The sequence below is a fragment of the Atheta coriaria genome, unplaced genomic scaffold (genome assembly GCF_025399875.1).
Source record: "Atheta coriaria isolate IRGN ID8LTWV9N9 unplaced genomic scaffold, Caltech_Dcor_3.1 hic_scaffold_10_pilon, whole genome shotgun sequence".
NCBI lineage: Eukaryota > Metazoa > Arthropoda > Insecta > Coleoptera > Staphylinidae > Dalotia > Dalotia coriaria.
In genome coordinates, this window is record NW_027045452.1 from 6080645 (window position 1) to 6107859 (window position 27215).

The 27215-nt window shown below is 35.8% G+C and overlaps 1 protein-coding gene and 1 long non-coding RNA gene across 4 annotated transcripts; both read left to right on the forward strand.

Annotated features, from left to right (window-relative positions):
• Positions 1-3763: 3763 nt before the first annotated feature.
• On the forward strand, positions 3764-16443 carry LOC135800900 (innexin shaking-B). Of its 3 annotated transcripts, XM_065314232.1 has the most exons (5): positions 3764-4063; positions 4566-4699; positions 6830-7022; positions 14416-14635; positions 15038-16443. In XM_065314232.1, the coding sequence occupies exons 1-5, from the start codon at positions 3797-3799 to the stop codon at positions 15577-15579; spliced, it is 1356 nt and encodes a 451-aa protein (XP_065170304.1). In that variant the 5' UTR covers positions 3764-3796; the 3' UTR covers positions 15580-16443. The 3 variants fall into 3 exon arrangements, with proteins under 3 accessions (XP_065170304.1, XP_065170306.1, XP_065170305.1); XM_065314233.1 differs by lacking the exons at positions 3764-4063; positions 4566-4699; positions 6830-7022 and adding exons at positions 10438-10698; positions 10780-10940; XM_065314234.1 differs by lacking the exons at positions 3764-4063; positions 4566-4699; positions 6830-7022 and adding an exon at positions 7673-8779.
• A 5849-nt stretch (positions 16444-22292) lies between these two features.
• LOC135801041 (uncharacterized) lies at positions 22293-23121 on the forward strand. The gene is made up of 2 exons (XR_010550277.1): positions 22293-22506; positions 22933-23121. It is a non-coding gene; the product is annotated as an uncharacterized lncRNA (long non-coding RNA).
• The last annotated feature ends 4094 nt before the right edge of the window (positions 23122-27215 follow it).

The window sequence follows — 27215 nt, forward strand, 5'->3', positions numbered from 1 at the left end:
ACTTTTATCCTTGAAGCCTTTGATCATCTTAAAATTGGAGAATAATAAAAGAATCAAAGAATAAAATTTGAGCATGGTTGATGTCGTAGGCATCAATTGCGAACAATTGAATTGTGTTTGCTTTAAGTGTTAATTACTGTTTTCATTCGTTTCAAGGTAAAAACGATTGCGTTAAATGTCATGTTTTCCTAGATGAAAAATAAGTAAGCACCAAAGTGTTTTATGAATGAAGTGAAAATAAGCGCGCAGAATCTTACGTACTGTAGTATGGTCTACAATAACATCGTCGAAATATCTAAACCTATAAAAACATGAAAAATGTTTTTGGACGGCGGAGAGAAGCCATTGTAATTGTAAATGAATTTTTGGCACCGAAATCCAAGAAGACTAAGTCAACGTCACAACTTCTCCCCATTCTCCTGGTTTCCTTGAATGAACATATATTTTTTGGCTAATAGTTTTAATGGTTGCGATTCATTTATATGCAAATTTATCGTATTTTGTATCACTTCATTTCATGCGAAAATGCCCTCTTCATCTTTATAATGAGCCATTTTTCTTTTCTTAGCAGGATTAAAAAGGGCCTATCTTATTTGTGGAGGACGAGTTAGTCCTGAAATTTAATTTAATACTACCTAGAGGTATTTAATATATTCAGAACCGAAGTAAAATTTCTGTGATCACCCAATTGGGTTTTTTGGTGATGGTTGGGTTAGTCAATATAATAAATTGAAACCATTTTAATTGAGTAATGATTGAGCAAATTATAATGCCTGGGCAAGTTAATAAACACTACAATAAATTATTAAAGCGAACGTAGCCTTCGAAAATTGAGATTCAACTACACCAGCAGGTGATCTTTCAAAATTGAAATGAACCAGACCCGAACACTTCAGCACTGCTCACTCGCTTGCTCTATGTGTTTATTCGTAAAAATTAGGTTACAAATCATATTTTCATAACTCATTTTCAAGGTGAGCGTGTAAAAACAATGAATGTAGGCGTACATCGTGCGTACGCAACGGGAGATGAAAGTTCCGCAATGTTCCTGCTTATTTTTGGATCTCGATGGAGTATGATGCATTAAACCAAGTGTGTTCTTCATCACTGCATTTGCTTTGGGAAAGGTTATGAATTATTCGCCTTTATAAAAATATTATATATATACTAGCTGACCTGGCGAACTTCGTACCGCCTTATTTTTTATTTAAACTTAATTACACAAAAATAATATTGAACAAAGGCGGACTTAATGCCGTAAGGCATTCTCTGCCAATCACATCGCTAGCGACCCGCCCCGGCTTCGCACGGAAGTAAAACCGCATCAAAATCCGTTGCGTAGTTGCAATGATTTAAGCATACAAAGGGACAGACAGAGAAAGCGACTTTCCTTTTCCAAACAAAACATCAACCGGTCAACTTCAACCCACACGTACACACATACACACGTCTATGCTTGGGAGAGCGAAGACTTTATCTAAAACCTGTGTCAAAACTTTAATAACCTTATTGTTGGCGCGGCGGGTATGTCACAAATTACCAAAGATTATAAAATTATAGTAAGTAAACACACATACCCTTATCATTAATGGAATTAATCTCAACGGTATTTCGCCTATATAATTTGTATACTTTTCACCATTTGAAACAATTTTAGTTGCTAACGCGGTTAACGAAAGGGTTTCTAGGCGGAACATTTTTTAAGTGTGCACAATTAAAGTTTCGTTCTAACACTGATTTGGATTGCGGTTTCCTTTAAAAATGTAACGTTTCACGCACGTCTATGCTTAGGGGGACGCTACAAATTGCACGTCTATGCTTAGGGAGAAGCTACGAATTGCACGAAGATGAGACGGAGATAAAAAACAATATATTTGTGTGCTCTTTTTTTCCCGTAGGCTAAACCATATAATAATCATATCTAAAGAAGTTTTTACTTCAGAAAGTATTCTAGTAGGTAACCTTCTCCAAACAAAAACATCAACCGATCAACTGCAACCCACACGTACACACATACACACGTCTATGCGTGTGACGGAGATAATAGAAAACTTTGTATTTAAGATATCACAAATAATTAGCAATAAATTAAAATTGCGACTATAATTTGAGATTTAAACTATCCTATCTTTCAAGTTGGATCGAACTGCACATGGTGTGCGAATTTTATTATAATCGGTTATGTGGTTTAGGAGTCCATTGAGGACAAACATTGTGACACGAGATTTATATATATTAAGATATAACCTGTTGCTCAATTTGAAATGATTATTTCCCACAATTGAATATGTGCTTCTTGCAAAAACGATCAGATTGCTGATTGTCACACTTTTATTCATATATAAATTTTATTTAAACAATGCTTCTGTGGAACTAATGCTTGTCCCCATTAGCCTCTCTTATTTATTATTGCAGACCACAAAGACTTGCCCTTAAATGGCTGGTTCCGTTCTATTTCTTTCGCATCATATTAGGGTACAAACATTGTTGTGCACCAGTCACATCCAGGAAAAAAAAGCACACCTTCTGGTTTTTCCAGTGAATATCGTGCTTAGCCACCCGTAGTATTGTTCTGACGTAATTATGAAACTTCTTTTAGTTCTTACCAAATCTTCCTTTCATCAAGACTAGTTGGGCGAGCGTCGGCAGTGGTGGGTTTATATTTAATATCAAAAGCTTCTTTGAAACATAAAGAAACGCCAAGTAGTAGAGTTTTATAAATAAAAGAGACCAAAACAACTGTCTGTCACTGCGGGTTTTGGCTCCTCTCTCACTTTTTCTTGAGGCAAATAATATCGGTTGCACTCGCCTTTGCGTTCTACCAAGTATTTCTACAGCATATTTCGTTTCGTTGGGCCTGTCTTGCGCTCGTGTTCTATTGTATTTTTAAAATCGTATGAAATCGGCATGTATTCGAAATGAATGCGACGCTGGCATTTCGTGCGTTAAGTTTCGCGCGTCGAGTCTGCTCCGATTTGACACATCGTTCGTCACAACCGAACGACTAGTAAATATTGTCAGGTGAGGTTTATCGTATCCTCTCTTTATCGCTTTGCATCGGCCGTGGAGAAATCATCTTATATCATTTCAGTAAGAGGGTGCATTACCTCATATTAGCGTTTAGTTTATTATCCATTGTATTGTTTGAAACCGGAATCTTCTTAAATTCGTAAAAGTGCATTGCACATGTGGTAATATTTAATTAACCTTAATTAGTAGTTTGGCGTAAATTTGTCCGTACATTCTTTAAACTGGCGATTATAAAACATTCATTTTATAAACATGGCGGTTATTAAGTTAAGCGAACCCGATGCACGTGGATATTGATTAACGGGTACTTCGCCGGGTTGTTTCCGGGTTACGGGTTCGCATCTAGGTATGTAGGACGACTTACAAGTGTTAAAAACAGCTTAGGACTTTGGCACTAATATATACATACGTCTATAATAGTATAGTAATATCCAAATGATAGGTCGGTAAGACATCACGACGCGCAGGATAAATAGACGGACATTTCCTTCGTTTCCTTTCGCGGATTAACAGTGCGACTTGTGCGTTCTACCCGCGGGGTCGTTTTAAACAAAATTTTTACTGATTAGATCAGAGATTATTGGCACCGTACATTCGATTGTGCTACCAAATTCATTTTTGTGTAGTAAATATTTCGATTGCGCTCGCATGTCTTGTTGTCATGTAATCAAGCATCTGCCGGGCCAGTGATTTGGTTTTGGTTGGCGGCTCCACGTGCGGGGCGATCGGTTACGGAGGTGGTATCGGTTGCGGTGTTGTCCTACGAATGTTCACCGTACGCGATGATCCGTTGGCGCGCGCTGTCTCTCTTATGGGCAGGGTGAGCGCCGACAACCGCCGCTTTCAACGCGAGCGTGGTTTTCGTGAGTCGCGGAGGGCATCCGCTGGTTTGACTCGTGCTTCTTTTGGCAGTCTGCAGGACTTCCGAGTGACACGCACGGCGCGCCGCCACAGCGACGGCCACATTGTGCCGGCGATCAAGGACGGCGTGCCCGGCATGGAGGTGCTTCGCGGCGTGTATACCCTTACGCAAGTAAGTATTCCACGTGCGTCGTGTTCTTCGGTCTACATGCATCCTTGTTCTTCAGAAACATTTACATTTTATTGTACATACTAGAATTATTCCTCTCGTTTACGAAACGGTTCAAATAATACAAATAATAATGATTTTTTTGTGGGCATTTGAGCATATTGCCATATTTTTCCTCTTCGAATTTCGTTAAATCTACTAATATTGGAATATAAATCCAACTAGAACTAGAACTTGAATTTGCTGTCCGCGTAGCACATCTTCTTCCTCCCTCTTGTAATTTTTAATCGACATTTAATTTTTTGTTGTTCTTATTTGGGTAACGCGGACGTGTCTCGCATTAAATCTTGAAAGATTTCTTTGGAAATGTAGAATCTTCACATTGCCTTGAGGAGAGAGGGCGGTAAATTTTTTCCGGCCTATAAATACGACGCGTAATTTTGTGTTTTTTTTAATATAAATTTATTTTCCCGAGTTTTTAAACATGTAAGGCAATATTTTGCAGATCAATCATGTAACCATCGACTCGTTAATATTTCGCCTGCACAGCAATGCCACTGTCATTCTGCTCGTGACGTTTTCCATTGCGGTGACAACCCGCCAATACGTCGGCAACCCTATCGACTGCGTTCATACCAAGTAAGCATTTCTTTGAATATGCATTATATCATCATGGTATTTCTGTTCTGTTAGTCTTATATAAATTTATTGAATGTTTTTGACTGGCAGAAGAGGATTTTGCCATAAATAGAATTGGGTTCGATTCTAGTTACTGATATGTTGAAATGGAGGTTAAAATAGAAATCCAACAATACGAAAAAGTGTTCAAATAGAATAATAGTACGGAAGTGACAATGTTAATAAGCATTTATTCGCCGACCACCCGATCGGCTATAATTGTCACTTCTAAGAAGTCCAACTTCATCTCCTCGTCTTTATTTAGCTTTAATTGCTTTAGAGCCTTGCTTCTTGCTATAAATATTTAATAATGAGTCTGCAAAGCGACTAAATTATTGCATTTTCACAACAATATTTTTAATAATAGATTGTAACATAGCTGAAACAGTTTTGTGTTCGAAGGCGTTTTGAAGAAGGAATTTATGGAATTTGGCATTCTTATTTTGGCATTCGCTAATGTTTTTTTTTTTACATTTTGGTCTGTCTTTCTTTCACGGCTTTCTCATATTGCCAAGATTGACACTAAAATTATATATACTAGTTATGTGTGTAACTCATTGCATTTCCGCTTTCTTAAATGTTTTCTTCAATGTCGTGTGTTCTGCATAATGTCTGCTTTCCGAACACACGAATAATCTAAGATACAACCCCTAAATTTTTATTTACAAGTCGAACGATATTTATAATAGAAAAAGTGCGTTCTTCCTAGTATTTCTATCGGGAACATAATTATTTACCTGGGAGCATAATTATTACCTCGGTTTATTGCTTGTCAAATATTTCAAACTTGTTTACTTTTAAATATCTTGTTTTCGCACGATTTTAAAAAAGTAGCCTATATCATGCAATCACGTTAAACCACTGCTTGCGAAATTGCTCGCTCGGTAAATATCACATCATGTTTCCTAAACAAAAGTCCCAAAAATATATGCACTGGTATGTATGTTTTCTATATGAAAATTTCATGTTTCTCCGCCAGTGATGTATGATGCATTCAGGCCTGGGAATACGTTCGTTCTAAGTTTGTCTTCTTTATCGTCAAATTTAAGTCATTGCCAGTGCGCTGCACACGCGGCAAGAAGTGCAACAGTGTTCTGTGCGCTATTCTAAATTTCAGCGATGATCACGTTCACGCGTGTCCTACTAATCTAAAATGTGCGTGCTGGACGCTTGGGAAAATTTATTTTTGCAGCTAACCGTGAAATGCATTCTACATTTCGAGTACACACACGAATTATTCGCGAATCGCAAACTTTTGCTTTGACGTGCGTCAATTTGCAAATCTGACTCGGTCTCACCTCTTCTATTTATAATATGTCGCCATTGATTTCACTGAGAACAAATACAACACCTAAATATTTAGTTGTATCAGCCCGTAGTACTGGAGAACAACCCTTCTGCTTTTATTTTGTTTCTCGCGTTAGGAAAACCAGATGCCCAGAAAACGATAAAGATCTCCAGAATTCAGCAGAAACCGGATTGTTGGGTATTCACTGCTGCATATCTAATTGTTCTTCTGTAACTTCTTATAAAATTACCACACATTTCGTCGTCCGTTAGTGTGACGTGTGTTGGACGCAAGTAATTATTGTATCTTTATTTAATTACGCAATGGTTTGTAGTCAGAAAGTTCCTTCAGCGAGTTTGCTGTGTTTTTCAATTCCACGTATTTTATATTGATATAAATTAAACGCATGTGTTAAACATTGAAAAGCTGAAAAAAAAATAACGTGCGATTAGTCGGGTTTGTGTCGTGAAATGAAAATAGAGGCTGGACGGACTATGTTTATAAGATGCCGGCCAAAATAATTCAGTTAAAATCGCATTAAAAATACGACCGCCGACTGTAGGCAAACAGTAGTAAACTGTAATAAAATAGGAATTGATAATAAACCCCAAACCCAAACTTGTTGCAATATTTAATTTTTTTATTTACAATTAATAATGGATGTAACTTTAAATTACAAACATTATTCCTGTCGTTACTCGTATTGATGCGTGGCACTCACCCGTCTTCTATACTTTTTATTCGCTTTTACTATGCGGTGCTATGTTGTTCTTCTGCAATTCTATTTTATTTTCTGCACACAGGGATATCCCTGAAGATGTCCTCAATACGTATTGTTGGATACACTCGACGTATTCGGTCATTGATGCATTCATCAAGAAACCTGGCGCCCAAGTCGCTTATCCAGGAGTTGATAATTCACTCAAGGCTCCTGGACGCACCGCTGTCAAGCACGTGAAATATTATCAGTGGGTGGCATTTATGCTCTTTTTTCAGGTGAGTGTATAAAATGTATAAAAATAAATACTCCACACTTGTTTTCCAATAATTACTAATGTAGTAATAATTTAATAATAAATTGGCGTCGATTGTTTGATCGTACCAATTCTGATTTGATACAAAACAATACAATCGTATTGTATGATAGGCAAGTGTTTATTAATTTGGGGTTTTTCTAATCCAGCTGCAGTGTTTTTTTTTACTATGGTTACATGTTAATATGGTGCAAAGCGTGAATCATTTATATTAAACATCAACCGATTAATCCAAAACAAAAGCATTCCTTTATTTTTCCGATTTATAAAGCGCGTTGACAATTGTGCAGTTGAGTCAAACGAACCGAATAAGCCCTACGATATACGACAAGAACGCGCGTATTAACTAAAAACGGTATTTATAGTTCTCTAAACGACTAGGTTACACCAGGTTTGAAGCAGATGTGTGTGTACAGAGTGATTTGAGAAATCCATGATGCAAAAGTGGCATTGTTGTTCATTTGGAACATAGTTTTCTTTGTTAAAATAGTACGGACTTTGAGCAAATTTAATAAAATTTATTTTAACAATTAGGAGGTGATTTGTGTGCGTTGGGCAAGTGAGTTGGTGAAGTTGTGCGCGTTGTGCGTGTTGCGAGCGCGTGGCCAGCTAAATACGAAAAAGTTTCGCCTGGTCTAAAAGATGCTGCTGCGGCATGCTGCAGGAGAAAAGCGTTTCGACTTGCCGCCTCTCAACGCTTTCCTTGTGGCCGGCGTCCGCGCCCGCGACCGTTCAGTATTGAAATAGTGAGGCGTCGGGACGCTCGCGACGCGCGTATATTAATCCATCCAAATTCGAACGAAAGATCGAACGAAAAAAACTTTAGAGAAATATCAAATTTTATTACTTTAGTATTTTACAATGAACGGTTGTGGTTGCACGTATTGGATTCTTATAAACCCTTGTTTTTATTTGTGATTATTTGATACGAAAATGGGAACGTTTTAAGTTGATTGGAAACACAATTTCTGTGTTTGACATCGAGTTTTATTTAAATTTTTCACATTCCCTCATGTAGATGCATACATTTTTTTCTTCAAACTCAAGTGGTGCTTTGACATAAATTTACACTACACGATTTTCACGCCTATTTGTAAACCAGAACGGCTAAACATTTATACGACTATCGCAATCGCAAACGGCGATCATTAACCCAAACTCGCGCGGAAAACTCGTGCGCTCCGAATTAAAACAGACCACCAGGTATTCTATAGCTCTGTATAAATAAACGTCTTCGTATCGAACGTCTTCGTGGGTTGGTTTTCAGCATTTCGCAAGGCGTTATAAACAAAACAAAGCGGCGGTGTGCAACGAGCGTGTGTGTGTTGTGTCTCCAACGCGGGTCAAACTATGTGATCAAAGATGTTGGACATTTTTCGCGGGTTGAAAACCCTCATCAAAGTCAGCAACTTGCACATTGACTGCCCCGTCTTTCGACTGCATTACTCCATCACGGTGCTTATCTTGATTGCATTTAGTCTTATTGTGACCACACGGCAGTACGTAGGCAATCCCATTGACTGTATTCATACGAAGGACATCCCTGAAGACGTGCTCAACACGTTCTGCTGGATACATACCACTTATTTGGTGCGTGGAGCGTTCAAGAAGAAGATTGGTGTCGAGGTGCCCTATCCAGGCGTTGAAACCGCCAAGGACGAGAAGGACAAGATTCTCTACAAGTACTACCAGTGGGTGTGCTTTTGCTTATTCTTTCAAGTAAGGACACTTGATATAAATAATATTATTAGTAAAATATAAAATAATGATTCTGTTGCTCCGTTTAACCGGATGTTGGAATAGGAAATTCTAAGAACTGCTGTGAAAACGTGGGAAAACTCACTAAACATTAAAATATCAACCGAGTTGCGGCTTGTTTGGGTTCTGTCGTAAAGCGGCTGTGTTATTATCTTAGTGGTGGGTGTTTGTACGGATTTCGAGATGTGTAGTCGTGGAATGACTTATGGGCAAGCAATTTACGTGATGTCATAGCAATTCGCGCTCCGTTATGCTCGCAAATCTATCATGAAACCCGCATTTATATACTGCACAGTCTCTGCATAATATACTCCTATCCTATTTGGAAGGATTTTTCTTTTTATCTTGTCTTTTTTATGATTCGAGTGTAGGTTGTTTAGATGTTTATTTCATTTATTATATGTTGATCATAACAATTAAAACGAAGTTTTGTTGAGTTTTATGCTCTTCTTGAAAATTCAATTGTTTTAATTCTTGGAAATTCATCGATTTTATCTTCTTGAAATTTTTGAAGCATTTAAAGTCGCAGTGTGACGCCACTCAGCTACCGCTTTTAAGTTTGGCAACACTCTGCGGAGAGTCCTGTGAGTCGTAAAATCATTATCGAAACACATTGGGAATGCAACGTCTTAATTCGATGGCGCGCCATCCGCGCACGAACGGCAATAAAAGTTGAGTAGTGGTGGCCATCCATCGATTTTAAGCAGAGAGTAGCATTAATAATCTCGCCATGATGAAAATATGAATACATAATTTTAATGCATGTGCTGCGCACACGCGTTTTCTTCACTGCACACGTGGCAAGCAGTCGGCACGTGGATGTTAAACATAAAAACATAAACGAATTAGAATGCAGTGGCGGGCATCATTCGTTTACTTTTACGACTGTTCAACTTTTAAAATTTAGTAGTATTGCACAAGATGCCACTTTGTGGTGTAAGTTCAAAAACAACTATGAATTTTTCCAAATTTTTCAAATTAATTATTTCCTTTCTTCTATTAACTGACGTAATTCATAAGCAATGGCCTCGACGCAACATCCCCCCTTCCTGTTTTCGATCGACAATAAAATCTTCTAATACTCTTACCCTCAGGTATGTCTCCCTCGCTGGGTTTGGGTTTGTGTTATTAAAGTGTAGGTCTGAACCGATTCTTATTATCTTGTATCGAACACATAATGCAATGCAGGCTCGCAAAATTTCAAGTGCAAGCGGACATAAATAACTCATAAACGTTATGTATCAATTTGCATGCGCATCTTCTAAGTGAAGTGCCCCGCATGGATTTGCAACTGTTGCAGTAAATCAATGTTGTATAATCAGACCTTTTCTTCGTGTGCTTTTTTATTATTGCCAATTCGTTTGCTTATATATTTTCTTCACGCGTATCTGTCATATATGTACACTATCTTTCCAAGTTTTTACCGTGTACTGGTATTGTTTGCTATGTCGTGATCAGGTAATAACTGGTTAAATGGCAACGCCGCACATCTTTGTACGTTAATATAAACTTGAGCAAGCTTTTGCAGCTGCGAACTTAAAATATATTGGAATAATCTTATGTAAATAATTCCATTGATAAATTTTTATATTTATATATATAATGCACACAGTCGTTTCACACGTTTGATATAACATTCGTATTGGATAATGTAGCAACAACGTAGTTGCGCGTGCTCGTGATGGCGTTTCCGTTGAGAATACTTGGTTTGGCGGACATATTTAAAGACGGAAAGTGCACAATTTGTAGAACTATATTTACGTTCGCGACGAAAGGCACCGCAGTGTTAATACTATTGTTTTTTGGCTTAATACTTTCAAAGTATGCGTGGACGGAATCGATACGTTGCACATCACCGACCGTTTCAAGGGACTTTTTGGGTAAATCATATTGAAATAGGAATTTTTATCTTAATTATAATGCTGACACATATTTTTTTACACTTGTGATTGGATGTATAGATTCGTTATGTTGGGCATTGTCGACGTATAGTGTGAAAGATGCCTTTGGGAAGCAGGTTGGCAGAGATGTAATTTATCCAGGCATTGAGAATACACGTGGCCGGACCGATCTGTTACATTACACTTACTATCAATGGGTACCGATTATGTTATTATCACAGGTATATACAAAGATTTATATTTAAAATGTAATACACGCCACCATTTTCTTGGAGGATCTTGCAAATTTCTATTCTGATTTTAACCAAGTTGGATTGCGTTCGCAGTTGAGGTTCTTGGATCCACCGATCGGTAGAACGCCCTTGTTTCTATTTTAATATTTATTATAAACTTTCGAGAATTCTTTGCTATGTACATTTTCTACGTTCTGTTAGCGCACGTTTTTTTTATCTGGTCGTAACAGTCACAGTTTAAATTACTAGACGACTTTGAATTTTCATTGTGTGATATATTATATTTGCTGCAAGTAATCGAGAGACAGCAACAAATGTCATTTCACAGATATCTGTACCACCAGTATTATGAAACGCACTAATATAATTGAGGCATATAGTTTTTATGGTGCGTTTAAAGTTGTACGAAAATCTGCCGCGAGAAGGAGAACAGACGCACAGAAATATTTATGTCTGTGAGATTAATATTGCTTTCAGCATTTTAGCATATTTCACCGCGTTTCACATGTGCTAGGTTCAATATTGTGTCAGTGCATGTTTCCAAACGGTAACTTTATCTTAACGAGTTCATCTCTGATTTAATTATACTCAAATTTAAGTTTTGGCCCTGGCATGTCGTGCCATTTTGGATTTATACAATTACATATAATATTAATTAAAAGTACTTAAAAAAGTTCAGAATTATGAATTTTTTTCAAGAAAGTAAGTTTTCATGTAGGTACTTAAACTTTTTAAATATAATTTGAATTCATTTTAGATGTAACTTAATGAATTCTTTAAATTTTTATTTTGAAAACGATAATATCCTCTCGGATATTTAATAATATCCAATTTCTTGTTCTTCCAAGCATGTCGAAGGAATGGACAATCCTAGTATAAATTGAAGTAAATTATGATACTGGACTAAAAGCTTTTTATATTTATTATTTTCGAATTAAGAGTTTTAGAAAAGTTGAAATTTCCTTGTGCTTAAAACTTTTTCACTAAGAATACATTTTTGAAATAATTCTTTATTTAGCTTATGTTAATAATTTCTTTCAGGGGTACAGTAATAATCCGGTTTTCAATTCTGTCCCCTGCATGTCGTGTAGAATGTCGTCTAAAAGATGACGTTAATATTAATCGACGAGATATATTTGACAACCTTGTTTTAAATTAATATGGGTGTGTATAAGAAGGATCTATTTCTAGTGTAAGCCCGTCTTCTTCACAGTGTTCATCGTCTTGTAGAATTTATAGTCACCTTTAAATACGCCAACTCAAGCTCAAGTTTAAGCTCAATTAGAACATAAACGTAAGAAAACGACTATCCAAAACCCCAATGATGTATGTCCCGGGATTTTATCGTCTTCACTATCCTCCATGTGTTAAATAAGTAAACAAGCTTGTAGACAGTCTACAATTGATTACATACAGTGTGTTTTGTCAGCGCAAAACGCATAGTGTTCTTTGAATATATCTATTTGTTTTGATTGGAAAGCTCCTAAAACAGTTGCGCTTGCACTTAACGTAGGGAAGAATTGAAACTGCGGAAAATAAAAACAATATACATTCTACCCGACCATTGAAAGAATTATTTCAGTTGGTCGGGAAATACTAAATTTCACTGTTGTTTCAAGACTTATTATAGATACTTATTTTTATTCGAAATTAGTGATCTATATGGAATAATTGCATTTTTGCTCGCATATTATTAAAATTAATCTTCCTTAGTATGCAAATGGTTTGTTGTATGCTATATTATAGGTTATTTAATGGCATCGAGTATGTTTGAAGGAATATCCGGTTTCATCATTTCGTTGAGAGGTCTAGCCAATCGAGTGAAATTTATGGTTCATGGGAAATTGCAATAATTGTAATAACTTCCTAATAATATACACACCAAAATTGTATTACACCAAATAGAATGCATCTTCAAATAGTGATTGGAAAAACCGAGCCAATATTATTTATATTGTTATCATATTCGGTGTCTAGAAGCAAATATTTATTGTTACTGCTATAGATGATATCTATCAATTCCTCGTATGGTGCACAATGTTTACATATTTGTAAAATGAAATAATGCCAATACTTTCGGCAGCTCTCTGCTCCTTACACCTCATTTGTAAAATTGCTTGTAGGGTAAAACTTAGCTAACCTTACCCTACTGGTATGTATATTAATACATAATTGTATATTTGCCAAAGTGTACCCAATGGACTAAATTTAGCTCGTTGGCTCCGGAGCGTGAAGGCATGCAAACAAAGATTATCACTAAAAGCATTCGCATTCGCTCTCATTTTCTGTTTCGGATTCGTTTTCGTTTTATGCCTACGTCGACCGCGTTCGGCCGCCGACGCGAGGCATCAAACAACAGCAGTCCAGGCCTCCAGTGGTGCAGGAGCAGTAATTAGTTCCGCTAATGCACATTATTCGTTTCCTTGCACGCTCCCATTGAAGCGCGCGCATAACAACCGCCCGCGCTCTACAGTTATAAATTCAGCGCTTATTATAACAGTGCGTAACTTATATTTGTTGCAAGAGTGCGCTGCGGCAGGCGTTGATATAAAGTTTATTTTGGAGCGCCATTGACATGACTTAAATGCGTGCTTTTTACATGAATTATATGTAAACAACGAAACATGTGCGTGTGCGGTCGCAACCGCGAAAAGCTGTGCTTCCGATAGTCTTGCATATTTCTGGTCGGCAAATTCATTAACGCTCGTACTAAGCTTTCAACGCGACACGTTCGTGCATAAACAATCACGGTATCAGGATGATGTGAAAAAACCGAGTAGTAGCTTCAAAATAAATAAACAGGATGACTTGACTATTGACCTTTTAGTTCCTTTGAGTGTGGCTAAATTTTTTCATCATTATTGATTAGTTATTATTGGGCAATATAAATGCAATTTTTTTTTGGCTTGAGAAAAGTGGGATGTGATTTTAAAGCGATTTAGAGCTCTGATTTGGTTGACGTTGTATTGGCGGTTCGGCACCAGTCAATGCTGTATGCTGCTACCGAGTAGAGAGGCGTGTGCGTAACAGTTGCAGCATGCGTTTTAACTGTTTGGCTCGCCGCCAAATTATGTAATTAAGTCGCGGAGCGCGAGCACCAAACATAACCAAATTCAAATTGCATTTGCTACGATGTTTCCTAAAGTAAACTGTTTTCTTACACAGTTTTTACACGCTAAATACAAATCAAACAGATGAATCACCACAATATTCATTATTTATAGCAATACAGGAACGGTAAAAGAAAGATCAGAATCTGGAAATTGTGTTCAAAAAGTCTTGTACGAATACTTTAAATAAAAGCAACAAATTTGTTTATGTGTTTAAAAGTTTTCATCAAATATATTTTTACACCCGGTATGCAAAAATAAATATGCATAGCGGTTGTGTACATAAACAGTCTTTCCAAATTTAAAAAGTGCCAATCGTTGTTTTATTGCGAGAATTCTTTTTGTCTTTGTAGGCGATACTTTTTTATACACCACGATGGCTGTGGAAATCCTGGGAGGGTGGAAAGATCCACGCGCTCATGATGGATCTCGATATTGGCATTTGCTCCGAAACAGAGAAACGAATCAAGAAGAAACTGATGATCGATTATCTCTGGGAGAACTTCCGCTATCACAATTGGTGGGCGTACAAGTACTACTTCTGCGAGGTGTTGGCTTGCATCAATGTCATAGGTAAATATGACACACTAAATACTTATAATCTTACTACTGAACAGTAATATCTCATAATTTTGCGAAGAAATACTTTTTTCATTAATTTTTCTTTGATTTACTTTAATTTTTCCCGTTTTATATTACAATGGTGTTTTTGGCAAGCTTTTTTTCTGCCGAGCAGTTATTAATGTCTAGCACAACTTTTTAATATTCTGCGCGTGTCCACAACATGTGTTTTCCTCTAACAAGGCAACAAAAAATCTTTCTTTGCCAAATTTGTCTCTGTTGCCAACGTCAAGAAAGTTTCGCGACTGCAATAATTAATTGCATTTCAAGTATATTTCCTCTACTTTCAACAACATCTTTTAACTGTATTATTTTTTATAATACAATCTATATTTAACTGTTGGTTTCTTGCAGGTCAAATGTTTTTGATGAATCGTTTCTTCGACGGCGCTTTTCTTACGTTCGGAATCCGCGTAATAGAATTCATGGAAAGCGACCAGGAAGATCGAATCGATCCGTTGATTCTTGTCTTCCCAAAAATGACCAAGTGCACGTTTTACAAATTTGGTGTGTCCGGTAACGTGGAGATGCACGACGCCATTTGCATCTTACCGCTGAACGTCGTCAACGAGAAGATCTACGTCTTCCTCTGGTTCTGGTTCATCATCTTGTCGCTACTGACTTTTATTACGATTGTATACCGTTTTATCATTATTCTCTCTCCTCGAATGCGCGTCTATCTGTTACGTATGCGCTATCGTCTTATCAAAAAGGACGACATTGATCTGTTGGTGCGCAAGAGCAAAATGGGGGATTGGTTCCTTTTTTACATGCTTGGCGAGAATGTTGACTCGCTTATATTCAGAGATGTCATTCACGAGCTGGCACACAAGCTGCGCAATCATCAGTTCCAAGATTGCTCTCGAGGATTCAAGGATATTCACCAGGAACCATGACAACAGTATTTATATTATTAATTGGCCGCTGACGGTATGATTAATAATAGTGGTTGTTAAAACAATATATAAGATCGAATTCCAACATCTGATAATTCGATTAAGCTCAAACATCTGTGGATGTATGCGCGAAGGAAGCGCGACGCATGAATAAAATGACGTAAAATATTAAGCACTGCCTGAATTTCGTTGCCGATTATATATTAATAATAAAACACCAAAGATGTTTCAAAATCTATGCAGCACAAACGTTAACATATATCAATTTGTAATGCCAGTGGCTACAGTGCAACAAGCTAGGTCATACAAATCTTTTAATATCATAAATTTTGTGATAATTAAAAGGTAATTGATTTAGCCTTAGAACATACGTTCTGCGGGCATAATACGTTTATAATTCCAATTCATATTAACTAAATAAATACCGAGAATGACTTTGTTTTATATATAAAAAGACATGCACTTTATTACAATATGTTTAATTTATGTACTTTTTTATAATGTGCGTTTTCTAATATTTAAATCGAAACATACGATTTTTCTTTATATAACTCGAAAAATTTATATTTATTTCATCAATGAATATTAATGTAATTAAAGATTGGATGTAGTAGACGTGGTCAGATTAAAAATTAAGTGTAAGAGTGTCGATGTTCTGTCTGAAAAAAGGATCGAATATTATTACCAGCTACGAAAGTATTTCATGTATGTATTCATTATGTTACTCGCCGTAAACTAGATGCGTTAATTTGCAAGTAATTAACTTTAGTACCTACATATTGTAATGTAATTCAATCTATAAAAATATATGTAAAAATGATGCAAGCCGAATCACATAAATATAATTCTAATTATAACGTAAAATGCATATATTTAAACTTCAACTTGGTTAAGAAACACGAACGTTTTTTGTAATTGGAATTCCGCAAAATACATTTACCAACTAGCTGACCCGGCAAACTTTGTTCCGCCTCGCTTTGCTCTTGTGATTGAGAAGCACAGAGTCGAGTCATACTAACACGGCGCTTTTCACGTGCAATTTTTTGTTTTTCTTCAGTCCTTTCATTCGCAATCCTTCGAAAAATCGAGCCAGTCGTTGTAGCAGAGTTTCAAGAAGAAATCTCTTTCTTCTGTAATAAAATTGCGAAAAAAGTAGTTATTCCACACAACACCATCGTCATTCCACCATGCTGCTAACTCTTCTTCGCGAACTTTATCAACTCTATCCCACATTTCTACCCAACGACTGTACGATATTTCCTATATTTTTTTTTTAATAATTATTATAAAATTATAGTAAGTACACACATACCTTTATCAATAATGGTATCAAACTCAACGGTATTTCGCCTATGTAGTTTTTATATGTTTCACCATTTGAATCTATTTTATTAGCTAACGCGGTTAATGAAAAGGTTTCTAAGCGGAACATTTTTCAAGTGTGCACAATTAACGTTTTGTTGTAACACTGATTTGGGTTGCGGTTGTCTTTAAAAATGTAACGTTTCACGCACGTCTATGCTTAGGGGGACGCTACGAATCGCACGTCTATGCTTAGGGGGAAGCTACGAATTGCACGAAGGTGAGACGGAGATAAAAAACATTATATTTGTGTGCTCTTTTTTTCCCGTAGGCTAAACCATATAAGCGAATATGTTTGTTTCCTTTTAGTGTCGTTTAGTGTTCTCTAAAGGAGTTTTTACTTCAGAAAGTATCCTAGTAACCTTCTCCAAACAAAAACATCAACCGATCAACTTCAACCCACACGTACACACATACACACGTCTATGCGTGTGACGGGGATAATAGAAAATTTTGTATTTACGATATCACAAATAATTAGCAATAAATTAAAATTGCGACTATAATTTGAGATTTAAACTATCCTATCTTTCAAGTTGGATCGAACTGCACATGGTGTGCGAATTTTATTATAATCGGTTAAGTGGTTTAGGAGTCCATTGAGGACAAACATTGTAACACGAGATTTATATATATATATAGATAGATATGTCTTTTCGATCGTTTTCTAATTGAAAATTCATCTATCGTAATCAAATATAAATTTTATTTAAATTTTTCTTTACGTGAAAATTATTAACTTCCCGAATGGAAGTGGCTTTCTATGTATTTGTTATATTTCTGAGGTTCTGAGTTTAATTGGCACTCAATTCATTCTCTGTTCTTACTATATATGAAATGAATATGTAGTTACGATCCCGAATTGTTTTCGTTTTCTTTACTACACGTGGAGTTTATCCGTGAATATAAACAATTTGACATGCGCAATGGCAGCCAAACAGGTCTTGTGGTATCACATCGGTGAAGTTTACAGTTGGTGGAGTTAGTTTCTGTGGTTAGTTTCTTCACGAGTTATTTTGTATTATTAATCTTTATTTTATTTTCTTCTATGGTGCGCGTGTGTTGTGGCCGTCGCATTTCGGATTATAGTGCCCGATTCTTACATTGGTTCCGAACACATTTCTCTTCCGTCGAAGTATACGGTTGCATGATCTATCCTATCTAGTAAGTAATTATAGAATTCCTAAAAACCATTCCGATCAATCTCATTTTCTTTACGGATAAATTATAGTTATATTATTCGTACTGGGATGACGCCCCACGATGCAGATATTTGGACCCCTTAATAGCTTGTTTCTAATAGTGAGGTCACTTTTTACTAAGCGTACTAATAATTTTCTTTATTAGCAAATTGCACCTCTGCGAAGTTGAAAGGATGCATAGTATTGGTCTTTTGTTGAATCGTGTATATATTTTTTACTTACCAGTATCATGCGAAAACTTGAATTCTTTTGATCTTGCTTTCTTTGAAATCAGGCATCATCGTTGGTTATTCTGAAGCTCTTTTTCCAAAATATGTTTCTCCATAACATGTAGCTTATAATCTCATCTTATGGCTCTTTCTAGGACCTCATGATTTGTTCCTGCAATTGGAACTAAGAGTATTAACAATATATCAAAATGTCATAATTTGTGTATGCATTGGCCTTAATTGCGATGTTGCGCAAAACATAAACTGCATAAATAATACCCTCTTCTAATCACAGGAACAGGGAGGATATCATAATGTAGGAGAAACTTGATGCCTGCCAGTGTTGGGTTGAACTTATTTTGTAAAAATATGTTACAGAAGTTTGGGTTTAACCATTTAAAAACGGTTTGCCTTTTGCGTCGTTTTCTTTAAATATATTATTTTTGGAACTTTTATTGGATGTAATTTGGACTGTCTCGTGAATCGTCCGCGATATTGCTTGTGTGGTTTAATAAGAAGTAAATTTTTTTTAGATTTTTATTAAAATCTGGTAGAAATTGGGATGCTTGTGTCCGTTATATTTAATTCGTTGCCTCGGAGTAATTTTTTCTTGTATAAATAAAGGGAATCATTTCGTGAATATAGGTATGCGTTAATATTTAAAAATGTCTTCATATTTTATAACGCGTGAATTGCATTTAACAATGCAACTACCCACGAATTAAAGTTTTGTGTAATTTTTGTATATATTTTGCGCTTATTGAGTGGTCGGAGAGCGTAGGATAGAAGGAGAGCGCTTAATTAGCTGAAGAAAACTTCTTAGTACGGGTGATAAATGTTTTTATTTGTTGAGCCGTGTTGTGATCATTTTCGTAAATAGTCGGACTAATTTTCAGTGTTTTAGGGGACGACTGAACACGCCTACGGGGGACAGTGTGGCACAGCATCGGATTGTAAGTATTGAAATCATCATTGAATCATTCAAAACACTATTATTATTATAAAAAAAAAAGTTTTGTTTTAAGGGTCCAAGGAGTTGAAGCCGACTTTGCAGGATAGCGGGACTTGCATCAGATGGTAAGAATGTATTTGAATTCTTTATTGTTTATAATTTAATGTAGTATTTTCATTAATAATACATATTCGTAAAACGAGTGGAACGGTGAAATAATTATTTTTAAGAGCAGGCGTGCCCCGATTCATATTTTATTTATTGTATTTTAAAGAATCTTTTTATTTTAATATATTTATTTTTGTTTATAGCTGGTAAGTTCGATATGCAAGTTGGTTTGCGGTTTTTTTCATGTTTTGAATGCGCAAAGTGTTATAAAATGCGATTTTGCAACCCCTGTATATACGCAGGAATTGCTCGATAATTGCACTCGAAATTTTATACGTTTTCAAATTTTACTCGAGATGCATTAGTATTATTTATGCCTTCGCTGCCTGCGCTAGAGGAGCTACCTCTATATTATTTCTAAATTTATCAGCAAAAATGAACAATTTTAGGAAAATTTGACAACATGGTGAGAATAACCTCCTGCTTTTAGTGAACTAATTGACTTTCTTAAAGTTTCTCTACGCCAGAATAGAGTTAGAGAGTTCCTCTACACGATGCATACCCATTCAACCTTCCAGCCCTTCCGGAAATGGCCTAAAATGCTCTTCAGGAAAATTTGAAAACGTGATCGGGCAAACACTCTGTATCTAGTGAACTAATTGACTTGCTTAGAGCTTCTCCCCGCTAGAATAGAGTTAGAAAGTTCCTATACAAAATGCGTACCCTCCAACCTCTCAACCTTTCAGAAAGTGCCTTAAAATGATCTTCAAAAATGAGCAATTTTAGGAAATTTTGAAAACATGGTGTAGAAAACACTCTGCATCTAGTGAACTAATTAACTTTCTTAAAGTTTATACGATGCATACCTTTTCAACTATCCAGCTCTTTCGGAAGTGCCCTAAAATGCTCTTCAAAAATGAGCAGTTTAAAAAGAATTTGAAAACATAGTGCGGAAAACACTCTGTATCTCGTAAACAAATTGACTTCTAGTTTCTCAACGCCAGAGGAGAGTCAGGGAGTTTGTCTATACGATGCATACTCTTTATACCTTCCAGCCCTTTTGGAAGTATCTTAAAATGCTCATCAAAAATGAGCAATTTTAGGAAAATTTGAAAATATGATGTGTAAAACAGCTTGTATCACGTGAACTAATTGATTTTCTTGAAATTTCTTAACGTCATGTTAAAGTTCGAAAGACCCTTTATACTATGCACACCTTTTTAACCCTATAAACCCTTTGGAAGTGTCTTAAAATCCCAATCAAATATCGCTAGTTTTTTTCAATAAATTTCTTTTTTTTTTGCTCTAATAACAGGGTCGAACTTTTTTAATAAATATTTTTTGGTCGAAGAACAGGGTCGAAATTTTTTATTAAAAGTTTTTCGGTCGAATTTTTGAGTTAAAATTTTCGGTCGAAAAACAGAATCGAACTTTTTTTCATAAAATTTTTTCGGTCGAATTTTTTTGTTAAAATTTTTTCGGTTGATTTTTTGTTAAAATTTTTTCGGTAGAATTTTTTGTTAAAATTTTTTCGGTAGAATTTTTTTATTATAATTTTTTTGGTCGATTTTTTTTTGGTCGAAAAACAGGGTCGAACTTTTTTACTTAAAATTTTTTGGTCGCATTTTTTTGTTAAATTTTTTTAGTCGAAACACAGGGTCGAACTTTTTCACTTGAAATTTTTGCGGTCAAATTTTTATGTTAAAATTTTTTTGGTCGGAAAACAGGATCGAATTTTTTTATTTAACATTTTGAAATACAATGGTAGTACGAGAGGGTGAGTATAAGCTAAGTAAAGTGAAGTAAACACTTACTGTACGCTATACCCTCACAAAATCGCTGTAAAACGATATATTACTAAACCATTGCAAGTCAATGCAAGTATTTGTCAAGCCTGATGTGGATAGCTATTTCGACCATTAGAGGTCTCATCAGCACACCTACTGGCTTGACAAATACTGCATTGACCTGCTATGGCTTCTATACAACTGTTCTAACAAATAGACATATTTTTTTGATCAATGAATAGGGTCGCACTATTGTGTTAAAATATTTTTCGGTCGAAGAACAAGATCGATTTTTTTAGCGATTATGTCAAAAACAAAACGCTTAATGTTAGTTACTAAAATAAACGATGTAGAATTAAATTATCTATCAGAATCCGATTAAGAATTTAATAAAAATTCATAGTTCTATTCATGTTCCTGCACTACCACACAGAAAGTGTCAGTGTTTACAAACAAATATGTTTTCTTATCTCAATTTTTGTGTGATCGCCACGCGGTTGGCTTGTGTACCACGTTAGTCTCATATTTGTCGTCAGGAGATCTGCACGCATATTTTCTTCATTATTTTTGAGTTGCTAAGTGCTTTTTCGATTGTGTGCGATTAATGTGCGGGGTTCGTACCACGCGGATTGTACATACTCAGAGGTAAAACGTGAGTGATGTTCCGTCGGTCGTCGTATTATTTTTGTATTATTCGCGTATTTCATCGTTTCTACAATGTGTGTAATTAAGGTCCATACAACTTATTGGATATATCCATTATTAACTTTATATGTTTGCGCTTTTCCAATTGTTTTACCTGATTCAAAATAAAATTCTGTTTTGTGCTATAAAATTTAAATTTTGTTTTTAGATTCCGAAAGTAAATTAAATTCTGAATGTAGTAACACAATTACTGATTAAGGCCCTATTGACATGTTAAAACCAATTTTTGTATTAAAAATGCAAATTGTATCAAACTAATTTACATTGTTATACCGATACATAAATAATAAAAGTATACAATACTACAATTATCTACCTGGTGTCCCCGACGTAAACATCTGGTTACGTCGGCTGACAATTCTCTTTCCTGCTTAGTCGGTCGTGCGCGGTGATGTCGTGAACACGTATTTTGTTCGTGAGTCTATCTGCCTAGTTATCGCGTTTCTTGAGATGTTAATATGATAGTGACATGGACTACAATGAATGTCAGCCAGTGTGACATACAGTTATTGTATTGTCGCTCAGAGAATCGGATATTAAGTTACTTTGCTAACATTGGTGGCTGCCGTCGGGTACCGTCCGCTTGCTAATAGGTCGAATTGGTATTATTATTTATTTATTCAACGGTTAATTTGTTAAAATAATGCAAATTAAAACTAACGTATTTCTTAATTTTAACATGTATTTGTTTTTGCATATAAATGAATTTTTAACTGGGAAATTCAATTTGCACTGTCCGGACAGTCCTGACGATACACTCACCCGCGAAACAATTGTCGATTTATCAATAAACCAGTTCAAATAGACTAAAACAGTCTCAGTTAAAAATCCATTTATAAGTTAAAAATGCACAAAAATAAATTGCACAAAATTATCAAGACAACCCAAGTATTCTTTATACTCGATCCACAAACCACTATTTAATTTAATTAACAGATTGTTTGTTTTTCTCCGTTGTGTGATTATAATATTATCAAATCGTATGAAATATTTTTGTTTTAACTTATATTTTCTTTTTTTATTTACAGTGCTCACCGTTCTATGGAGTTTTTTACAACCACACACTACTTGATTTCGATAGTAATGTGATCATCACTCAATCATGTATTTGGTTTTTCTTCCGGCAGAAAAATGTATGTATGTAAACGAAACAACTTAGCACCACCTAATATGTTTATTGTTTATTGTTCAAAAAAATTAAATAACTATATAATTAAGATTAGTTTGTTTCGTGTATGACTTTCGTTGTTTTCAATTTCATTGCAATATCAACCTTGTTGCATATTTGATAAATGTGTTTTGAATATTTTTAAGTTGAATTAAATAGCATTAAATATTGCTTGTTGGTGGTAGTGAGTGCACACCGTGTCCGTGTGGATCACGCGATTTCGCGCAAGAGATAAGTTTGTTTACCTGCAGGTATCGGAACTTTATTTCGTGGAATCAAAACACACCGTTGCTGTGTATTATATTAGCATCGTAAATCTAAGTAAATATTCTTCAATTCTTTTATGAATATAACAAACAATTTTATATTAATTCTAATAGTTTATTATAAAAATCATCAAGAATGCAAAACATTTTTATTATCAGCAGATGATTACGGACTAATGGGTTATCTGGTAAACGAGAAACGATGCATGTTCAAATTAAATATCACTTAAATATTTAATGTAAAATCTGGCAATCTGTCACCATAAGAAATCAGAATTACGCAAATCGAATTTTAATTTTTTATTACCTTTACTAATCTAAATTTCGAAACTACTGTATCATTTATTGATGGCAATAGCATGGACTAAAAATTGTAAAATAAACTTGTATTGTTTATTTCTATATTTATCAGCAAGCGTGAACCTTCGACACAAGAATTGTGTTTGTTTGAACACAATATACACTTTTTTATCGCATTGCCGTGTGTCGTCGTTGCCAGCACCTCGTGAAATATTTATTGTTTTTTTTTCGGTTTGCGCGCGATCTAAGCGGGTGACTAACTTCAGCGTTGTGTCTAGAGATGCGGAATTAAATTCTCCGTCGGATTGTATTTGTTTGTTGCCGGAATTCGACCTGCAACCCACAAAAATTTGCATAAAAGGGTGATTTTTGTCACCCTTTATCGTGAAATGTTTGTATTTTTTCGTGTTTTCCCGCGATCTAGGCGGCTCACTATCGTCAGCGCGGGGTCTAGAGATGCGGAATTAAATTCTCCGTCGGATTGTATTTGTTTGTTGCAGTAATTCGACTTGCAACCCGCAAAAATTTGCATAAAATTGTGTTTTTTTATTGTTTTTTTTGGGTACGCACGCGATCTAGGCGTCTCACTAACTTCGGCGCGGCGTCAAAAGATGCGGAATTAAATTCACCATCGGATGGTAATAGTTTGTTGCAGGAATTCCCCCTGTAACCCGCGACAATTTGCATAAAATTGTAATTTTTGATTGTTTTTTGGGTTTTAGCGCGATCTAGGCGTCTCACTAATATCAGCGCGGCGTCAAAAGATGCGATATTAAATTCTCCGTTGGGTGGTAGTAGTTTTATGCAGGAACTCCCCATGTAACCCGTGAAAATTTGCATAAAATGGTGATTTTTTTTTATTGCTTTTCGGATTTGCGCGCGATCTAAGCGTCTCACTAACTTCACAGCGGCATCAAAAGATGCAGAATTAAATTCTCCGTCGGGTGGTAATAGTTTGTTGCAAGAACTCCCTCTGTAACCGGCGAAAAATTGGATATATTTGTGATTTTCATGTTTTTCTTTTGGGTTTGTTCGCAATCAGAGTACGGTGCCTTGAACACGAGTCACTTCTACCGCTTGCTTCGTACGGTGCTTTGAACGGTAGTCATTTCTGCCGCTACCCTCATACGATGCCCTGAATCGAGTCACTTTTACCGCTAGCCTCGTAAGGTACCCTGAATCGAGTCACTTTTACCGCTACCTTCATACGGTGCCCTGAATACAAGTCGCTTCTACCGCTACTTTTATACGGTGCCCTGAACACGAGTCACGTCTATCGCTACCCTCGTACGATGCCCTGAATGGGAGTAATTTTTATCGTCACCCGCGTCACGTGAAGATTATAGAACTTCCAAAAATTCTTTATAGAACAGGATAATAAAATATATTAATTACGTGAAGTAAAAGTTCAAAAATAGTCGTTAAACGTGCTAAGTTAAGCGATTTTTTGCGTTGTTCCCAGTTTATTCAATTGCGTTTATCTCTGAAACTGCCGCCTTTTCATATAAACTGTATTCAATTGGACTGTATCCACAACATTAATTGTTTATACTCGCAGTTCACACTCTTGGCTCTTATCGATGTTAGTGCACAAACAACTTGTTTTTATTGCGTTGCAGCGCATCCGATGCGCCCAGCAGCGTTTGTTCTATTTCTTACTTAGTCGATCGTGTTCTGCGGTGTGGTGTGCACGCGTTTACTTGCGCGGCAGTCTTCGTGGCGACTTATCGCGTTTCCTGTGATTTTAAGTCGGTAGTTGAATTACAATAAGTCACCAAAGATAAGATTTAGAATTAACAGACGAGTGTGGCCTATAGTTAATGAGTTATCGAGCGTGGAACCAAGAATTTCGTGGTTTTACAACGTACGCATCACGTGTTTTCCGTCGGCCGTCGGATATCTTCCGTCGGCTAAGAAATACTCAGGCTTGTTTTGTGTATCCATTTAATTATTAATTTGAATGAACATCATTTGTGCATCGTATGGAATATTTCATCTGCGAAAACGTAAAAAAGTATGTAACATAAAAATTATATTCTATTACAATTCGAGGAATTAAACAGTCAAATGTGGATTTATCACCTTATAAGAAAAAACGATCAGAAAAATTAGTTAACACTTTAATACATAGTCGTCACATGGTTGCATATAATAACCTTTGTAATACAAGTACACATTGGAATATTGTCGCGTTCCGTCGGCTGCGCATTCGCTTTCATTCGGATCTTTTTCGTGCCTTCTTTTTGCTTTTGTATTCATAATTCTGTCTGTGCTAATTTGTGTGTTTAAGAGATCTGAATTTAGTATATCTTAAAAATGTGTAATAAATTTATAATTATTAGCAATTGTACTATTTATTATGTTTCTATTCATGTACTTATAACTTCCCCTAGATAAACAGTAGAAAACAGGTAATAAAACATTCACTTTTTATTTTATATCATCCTGAATATTAATTTTTCTTAATGCTCTGCGAAAAATGAGCATAATTATATTGTTTTGGGGCGATTTTCTTTTTCAAGTGAAGATTTTCTTTTGGCAACACCCTGTGTGTAAATTTTCCTTTATGCTCAGCCAATCTTTATTGTTTTGGGGTGATGTTCTTTTTTAATTGAAAATTTTCTTTTGATAAAGCCCAGTATATAATTTTCCACTGATGTCATGCGAAAACAGGGCGCAATTTGCTATTTTCTAGTGTTATATTTTGTAATTTGATAGCCATTTGCATATGGCCGCTATGCAGATGATAAACATGTTTTAAAATGACGTCACGTGTTTTGTAGGTATTGAAATTGCAAATTCTAAAGTTATATTGTATTTAGTTTGTTAATAAAGAAATGTTAAAAGCAATGGCTGTGTTTTATGACTTGTGCACCCCTTCCTTCCATCATTTCAGGTACAGGTCACAACTTGTAAAGTATTTCTCAGTGTTGTGGTCGGTCCTGAGAGCGTCGACACTTAGACATATCTCTACAAGTCCTAATAAGGAGTTCTCCCACTCGGGGGATGATCCCCACTATAAAAATTGTTAAGGTATCCTGTATGATTTGTGTACTCCATCTTTCATTTCAGATACAGGTAAGAACTTGTAAGAATATTTTTAAGTGTCCCCTCTCGTGAGGCGACTTAAAAATTAGAAATATTTTTACAAGTTCTTAAAAGGATGTCCTTATAAGGAGTTCCCCCTCTCTGGGGATGATCCCCCACCATAAAAATGGTTGATATGCCTGATAATTCCGGGGATGAAGCGCAGAGGCATCGTAGCTGTAGGTTGGGCCGGGAGCAATGGACGCATCGCAGCAGTGGGAGATCGACCTGTGACTGTCTTATAACGACACGTGCCAAAAAATTTAAAAATTCCGTCACCCTTATTCTCTTTTCTTCCCGTACTCTCTATTCTCTTCTTACTTCTCCTATACTCTCTTTCCTGCTGCTCTCTACTTGCTCCTCCACCATCTTTTCTACTTATTACTATTGTTACTCTGCTTTTCAAGTTAATTCTAACATTTGAATCTTTATTTTTGCGGTATGCAACCCACATTTCTTAAATTTCTTATTATTTAATAAAACTGTTCTC